Here is a 7,683-nt window from a genome sequence, read left to right as displayed (position 1 = left end):
GTCACAGAGGTATGGACCCTGGATGGATGTGCATTGAGTCAAACCACCAATCTTGCTAACACTCATTTCCCCAGATACAAAACAATAAAACAATTACCTTGTTAGTTTAAACCCTTTGTTAGTTTCAATTCCTGATTTTCTAACTCCTACTTGAAAGAGTCTACTTAATAGAGTCTGCTTTCAAGTAATGTGAGCAAGCTCAGGAAGTAAGGGGTGTGCCTTTATGGGGATACAAATCCCACATAGGTGCAATGAATGAACACTCCCCTAATCAATCAAGCAGCAGCACAATATTCCCTATAATTGGGAAGGTTGTGAGTGGAATGGAATATAAACCTATATGAGCTACACTACCTCACATTTTAATTTATATCAATATATAATTACTCACAAAAAATAATAATCAATTTTTCAATAAAACTCTTTCTAGTTATGGGTTTGCATTTTCATATTGAAATGCAATTATGTCAAAGCCAGGTGGAGAAGATAACCAACTCATTTAAAGTTTGGGGGGATTTTTCCCCCTTTTTTTAAACAGTAAAACATGTACTTATAAAAGCTAGATACTACGACAAAAGGGGATATTATTTCTACTACCAATCGATTTTCTAGTCACCCCAATCCCTTGTTGCTTTCTACACTAAGAAGAATTTCCCTATGTGTTGCTAAATAGAGAGACATTGTAGAAGACAGTAATTGTGATGTGGTTGATAAAAATCATAAATCTATATGTTAGTGTCCCAAAACTGCATAATAGAAACAAGAGCAAAACAGTCTTTTTTGTGATTAATGCGATTTATTTAAAGTTTTAAAGGTAGAAATATGTATACAGGAAAAGAAAGCATTTCAACCCACTTGCCAAGCTTAACGTAAGAAATATGTTTTTGTGCAAACTTGTTGTAGTGTTGTAAATAACATTTTTGTAGTTATCAGTTTAAGATCAATACTTATCAACCACAAGATTGCAACATCTTACAATAAGCATCACTTTTAGAATCCGATAGATGTATATTTCATTTTGTGGTATGTTTTTTTTTTAGAACTTAATATCTCCTCGAGCTTGAGGAGCTTTGGGAGGTTTTTGACACGATTTTTACATTTGAGCCGCTGACACCTCCGGAGCCAACATATGCATTTCTTCCACTGCTGGTGCTGACGTTTCCACCTCCTAAACCGTATCCTCCAATACTAGAACTAAATCCACTTCCAGAACCCATGCAGCCTCCAACTCCAACTCCATAACCATGGCTGGATCCACTGCTGCTACCATAGCTTGAACTCATTACAGCTGTTAATTAAAATATACATGTTAAGATATAATCCATTTTTTTTTTTTAAAGGAGAAAAACATTTTTTTTTTTTTTTTTTTTACCAAATACAAAGGCTTACTTACAGATGTTTACAGGGCCCACACCTTCTCCTGCCAACCTGTTTAATGAAATTAAAAAGGTTAAATTGTTTACGTCTATAACATTGATTAAAATATAGTGACTACAATTAATTAAGGATTAATCTTTTGCTTTGTTCATGACATGTATCTTTCTCTTGATTATTGACAATTCATTGTAATTTGAAGAAATATTAGATTACCTGCTCTCCTCTCCTTCCAGCAGTTTCCTGTATGTGGCAATCTCAATATCCAGAGCCAGTTTCACATTCATCAGCTCCTGGTATTCTCGCAGTTGGAGAGCCATGTCCTGCTTGGCCTTCTGCAGAGCAGCTTCAAGTTCAACCAACTTCTGCTTGGCATCTTTCAATGCATTTTCCCCACGGGCCTCAGCCTCAGCAATGTCACTCTGAAGCTTGGCACACTGGGTGCATAAAGAATATACTTAATATGTTATATATACAGAATATATTACTAAGTGTATTCTTAAAGTTATAGTGAAGCATAAATGTCATCCTGCAATGAATTATAAGGCAGAATTGATTCATTGAACATCGTGAAATCTCTGAGTCGCTCTCAATACAATTTAGGAATGGACATTTGTCCACCCGATAGTGATAATCTTACATATGCAAATATGCTTGGTATTACTGTAACTAATTTCATAGATTTAAAGTTATCAAGTAGACTAAGACACATTTTTTTCTACTTTTATACTTCTTGGTAACCCATGTTTTTTTTTTTTTTTTAAGTTTTAAGTTATTCATGTTCCATCATAGAAACATAGAAACATAGAATGTGACGGCAGATAAGAACCATTCGGCCCATCTAGTCTGCCCAATTTTCTAAATACTTTCATTAGTCCTTGGCCTTATCTTATAGTTAGGATAGCCTTATGCCTATCCCACGCATGCTTAAACTCCTTTACTGTGTTAACCTCTACCACTTCAGCTGGAAGGTTATTCCATGCATCCACTACCCTCTCAGTAAAGTAATACTTCCTGATATTATTTTTAAACCTTTGTCCCTCTAATTTAAGACTATATCCTCTTGTCCACCAACCATTTTTTTTTTACTCTAAAGGCTGAAAGTAAACAAACATTTACCTGCTTTTTAACATTATCAATTTCAGAGCGCAGTCTGTTAATCATACGGTTTAGCTCAGATATTTCAGTCTTTGTACTTTTCAGATCATCGCCATGTCTTCCAGCAGAAACTTGCAATTCCTCATACTGAAAAAGAAATGTAAAAGATACATTTAATATTTTCTCATACATCACAATGTCATTTAGTTTTCAAGAATCAAAGCATAAAAACCCAAAAAAAAAAAAAATAGCATTAACACATTCGCAAGCTAATGCAAGTTTCAACATATATGTACAATAGTTTAGTTATTAGTGGTATCAAATTGTTGTGTTACTGTTATTGGATTTGCCAATTTTATAATGAGTTGGACAATAAAGGTATTACAATCATATACAACAAGTTTTAAACTTATAATGTTTCAATATCGTTGCATAATCATGTCTAAAGTGGAACGATTTGCAACCAGTATAAAACAAGTCACATACTCCCACTGCCATTGCCGAATTTTTCTAAAGCCGTTCATTTATGGATCAGTTCCTTCTGTTGTTAATCAAAGTCTCCATCATATACTAAGCATAGTTTATATTAGCCAGTGTAAAACTATTACCTCTAAAATTATCAACACTATTCGTAGTTTGCACACAGTGTTTTATAAATTGTGCTTGTTTTTTAAAAAAGGGTTTATTTTATATATCTTTATTTTTTTACTTCTAACATTGTGTCAAGATAGCACCTATCACTGCGGGTCTTAAAATAAATATGAACTTTAATAAAAGGATTGTTCAGGATACTTCTAGGCTTGGCAGCAACTACAGCTATTCTTGGACTGCAATAACATGCCTTACTAATCCATTCTGTTTGAATGGTTAAGGGTGATGTAATTTAGAATGTGAGAACAAGTATAATGTTGTAGCATGTCTAACTCTTGCAAAGAGCATCACTTTAGGAAATATAAGACTAAGACACTCACTTTTGATTGGTACCAGGACTCAGCTTCAGCCCGGCTCCTGTTAGCAATTTCCTCATATTGGGCCTTCACTTCAGCGATGATACCATTCAGGTCCAGACTTCTGTTGTTGTCCATGGAGAGAACAACTGATGTGTCGGAAATCTGTGTTTGCATCTGTGCAAGTTCCTAAAGCCAACAAAACATATCCATCATTGTATAAGCTTCATTAGTTCTATTAGTTCAACAAAAGTATGGTTTTAGAAAATACACAATCATGAGCTAATCACATTTACACATTTAACTCAGACACTTTTTAAACTGTGGGTAACTACCTCTGCTAACATCTGTAAAGGTAAGAGGTTTAAAAAAATAAATCTGTTCACAAAATCAGATTTTGAGCATAGTTATACATAATCAAATAGTTTTATTTTATTAATTTCTTACTTAACAAATGTAAAAATTGTTTTAACTTCAGAGAGAAATGGTATTCTTTTATTATGTCTATGTACTAATCAAATCATATTCACTATTTTTTAGCGGAACAAAGTACTTGGGACTGGATTCTATTTCAAGTGATAAAATCATATCTGTCTGTCAAACAGTTTCATATGGAAGCATCATAGCCACTTAACACCGTGCAGAATTATACTTACAGCTTCATAGAGAGCTCTCATAAAGTTGATTTCATCTGTCAAGGCATTCACTTTACCTTCTAATTCCACCTTGTTCATGTAAGAAGCGTCAACATCCTGAAACAAACCCAGCAGGACAGGTATCAAATCACATGAAGAAACAGGCTCTTTTTAATTCAGGAGCCATACGTACTGGATGAAATGTATCTTACCTTTTTAAGAACCACAAAGTCATTTTCCGCAGCTGTTCGCTTGTTGATTTCATCTTCATACCTGTTGGGAAAAAAATAGTTTGCTTATGCTGACCACACAAAATCCAGCACACCTATTGTCATTTATTTCTGGTGCATTCATTGCATTTTCTATAAATTACCAGTTGTTGCTGAGATGGGTAAACGAAAAAAAAAAAAATTATATAGGTATTGATGCAAAAACATAGAATATGAGAACTCGGAGAACTGACAAAAGCTTAGAGAAACCTTAATATCTTTCCCTTCGGAAACGTTTCGCAAGCAAGGCACTTGTACAATTAGAAAGTCAACCTACACCATTTACATATCAGACTGATCCCACCCAAAGGTGCAGTCCAGATACAGAATACCGGCAAGTTAAAAGGGTAATCCAGACCTCATGTTCCCTCAACAGCAAAAAATATATGTGAGGAAAGCTGAACTTGATGGACGCAAGTCTCTTTTCAGCTATGTAACTATGTAACTATACTATGTTCACTGTACCTAGAGGGTTATCAGTCACACCTCACTGATGAGTTCCAAAAAAAGCTAAAGTGATTGTCCAGGGTTGCTGTATTTCCAGTGCAGCTGAAACTTGCTGACATTTCGGATCTGGACTGCCCTTGAGGGTGGGATCAGTCTGATGTGCAAATAGTATAGATTCTGTTTGTAATGGTCCAAGTGAGTGGGGATTTACCTGTCACATTTTTGCCCATTTTCAGAGTTCTCAAATTTCTTTGTTTTTGTTGCAATATCGATATATATATAACCCAAAATAAATCAGTTTGATTTAATTTATCAAAGCATGCTAGGGATTTATATTAATTTCATTACAGACCACAGAAAGTTAATTGTATAGTTAATCTAAGATATAAAGACACAATGAGAATATAGTTTCCATTTTCCTAGTTACTGATAGATGACCTTTCACACTTCAGCAAAGCATCATGAAATAATGAGCTAGAAGCCAAAATCTGGACATAATTAGACTAATCTGTAATGTTGCAGTATTAATGCAGCAGTTAAATGAAGAAGTGCAACTATACATCAGTTAAAATGGATTCAAAAAGAATTATACGATTCAATGACTTATACTACATAAACTATTTGACATATTTCTCTACTCACTTTTTCTTGAATTCTTCTACAGCATCCTGTATTTGGCTCAGCTCTGAAGTTAAACGTGCTTTATCATTTCCCAAGCTGTCAAGTTGCCTTCTCATGTTACTGATATAGGTTTCAAAAAGTGGCTCAATTGTATTTTTAACTGTTTTCACACCTTGCTGTTGTAAGAGGTTCCATTTTGTTTCCAGTACTTTGTTCTGTTGTTCTAAGAACCGCACCTGTTGTACAGAAATATTAATGTCCACAAATGAAGTGGGACATTACGATAGGCTTACACTAAAATAACCAGAAACATTAAGCACGATTCAAAATGTATTTTAGAACTAAAGAATTTCATATGTTATTTTATGGACGATGGAACAAGCTAAAACCTTTGCATGATCAGACTTACCTTGTCAATGAAGGATGCAAATTTGTTGTTAAGAGTCTTAATTTGTTCTCTTTCTTCTGTTCTCACTCTCTGAATGGTGGGGTCAAATTCCAAATTCAGTGGGGCTAAAAGACTTTGGTTAACAGTGACTTGTTGGATTCCCCCAGGTGGGCACACTGGAAAGCCGGGACCACCACCAAATCCAGAACCCAGCCCTCCACCAAATCCAGAACCTAGTCCTCCACCAAATCCAGAACCTAGTCCTCCACCAAATCCTGCTCCAGCTCCAAAACCTTGTCCATAACGGGACTGTGAACTGATGGAAATTCTTTTACTTCCTCTTAGATTCTGGAGACTTCTGCTGCCAAAGCCACCAACACTAACACGGCCAGAGCCTGCACCTCCACCACCTGAACGACAGACAGAGAGTGTGCTGAAGCTGCCTATGTTTTTCCCAGGTGAAGCAACTGAAGAGGCACTGGAGACTTTGTTGCTTCCTCCAACAGAGTTTGTTTGGCGATACACAGACATGGTCCTGTTGTGTTAGGATTTGATGCTGAGAATGAGCAGAAAAAAGACAGAATACATTTCTCAGTGATGGAACTCTCCTTTTATTAGTCTCTGCATGTGGGTTTGGTCATATTGATGCCTATGTATCATCACCATTCAATAATGGGTATGGCATGCCTGTCAGCAATATGAATATTGTGATTTTCTAACTCACACCTAGAAAACCAGATTTGTAACAAACTCGACATATACATTTTTTTTTTGTTTTTTGTTCATTCTTTGGTCGTATTCAAGGAATGTGTCATCTTTATTGTGCAACTCTTTTGTGTAACTACAGCACATGCTAACACATATATGATGCATTTTAAGATGACAAAATACCAGAGTATTGCAATATGCAATAATACCCTTTTTTTTTTTTTTTTTAGCAAATTCTACACTTTACATACCCAGAAAAGAAAATGACATGGAAAATATAACAAGAAGTAAACAGTGTACATGTAAAAAGGCAATGAAAAAAGTCATATGTATACACATGCTACCTTTCAAATAATATCACGCCCCTTCAACTATTGATTTAAAATATATAGAGATATGATAGGAAGCGAAGAATAGTTATAGGTTTTGTGTATTAACCTTTTGGCACTTTTACCTTTCAAATAAGCTATAGAGAATCATTTTAGACATATATTTTAATTAATCAATGATAATTAATCAATCTTGATCAAGGTCCCTAACACTGAATAGGTAATTTCATTCTGAATGTGAAGAAATATAAAAATGAGGACATATTTCTAGTAGCAATCATGAATAGATGTATTTATGAATAGCAAGCGCACAGGGGAGGTAGCACTAACATAAATTTTAAATTGCAAATGTATACTTTTGGAGGTTAGTTTATTGCAAAATGCTAGATGTAACAGTTTAATGTGTTTACTGTTATCAAGACATTATGTATAGAGACTAACAATGCAAAAATGGTCGATGAAGAACCAGCTAAGTGTACAACCTGTTAAAGTATAGATGAAAAAAAGGATATGAGGTGCCAGAGAGTGTATCAAAGTGTCCTGTTATAAAGAATGGTGGCAAATTGCAAAAGTATATAATATAGATAGATAGATACTAGATAGATAGATAGATAGACAGACAGACAGATGGACAAATGTCGTGACTAATTTTAAGGGAGGTGAAGGTACTCAAAAGAAAACCATGATCAATAAGTGTCAAAAGATATTGAGATTTCAAACAGGATTAAAAGAGGGCGTCATCCTTATGTTTTTTACTTTGTATGAGTCAGTGGCTTGGTTTGGTAAAGCATTTTCAGTAAATTATAAGGAAAAAAACTCTAGCGAATCAAGTATATTGTATTTTTTTTTTAAATTTGACAATTTTTA

At 34.7% G+C, this 7,683-nt stretch overlaps 1 protein-coding gene across 1 annotated transcript; it reads right to left on the bottom strand.

Moving 5' to 3' along the window:
• Window positions 1-942: 942 nt before the first annotated feature.
• On the bottom strand, window positions 943-6,368 carry LOC134570265 (keratin, type II cytoskeletal 5-like). Its single transcript, XM_063428493.1, has 9 exons — window positions 5,801-6,368; window positions 5,413-5,627; window positions 4,267-4,327; window positions 4,076-4,171; window positions 3,444-3,608; window positions 2,494-2,619; window positions 1,591-1,811; window positions 1,394-1,428; window positions 943-1,288 (listed from the first exon to the last, which is right to left on the bottom strand). Exons 1-9 carry the CDS (start codon window positions 6,308-6,310, stop codon window positions 1,044-1,046), a joined length of 1,674 nt encoding a protein of 557 aa, XP_063284563.1. The 5' UTR covers window positions 6,311-6,368; the 3' UTR covers window positions 943-1,043.
• Window positions 6,369-7,683: the final 1,315 nt, after the last annotated feature.

Source organism: Pelobates fuscus, chromosome 1 (genome assembly GCF_036172605.1).
Source record: "Pelobates fuscus isolate aPelFus1 chromosome 1, aPelFus1.pri, whole genome shotgun sequence".
Classification (NCBI taxonomy): Eukaryota; Metazoa; Chordata; class Amphibia; order Anura; family Pelobatidae; genus Pelobates; species Pelobates fuscus.
This window is presented reverse-complemented; position numbering and strand designations above follow the sequence as displayed.

Excerpts from the sequence above, each read along its gene's own strand:
- LOC134570265 (XM_063428493.1), bottom strand. The coding sequence starts at position 6,310 with ATGTCTGTGTATCGCCAAACAAACTCTGTTGGAGGAAGCAACAAAGTC. Across the intron at positions 4,328-5,412 it reads GTAGAAGAATTCAAGAAAAA|GTATGAAGATGAAATCAACA; the intron begins GTGAGTAGAGAA and ends TTTTCCCAACAG. Across the intron at positions 4,172-4,266 it reads ACTTTGTGGTTCTTAAAAAG|GATGTTGACGCTTCTTACAT; the intron begins GTAAGATACATT and ends GGTTTGTTTCAG.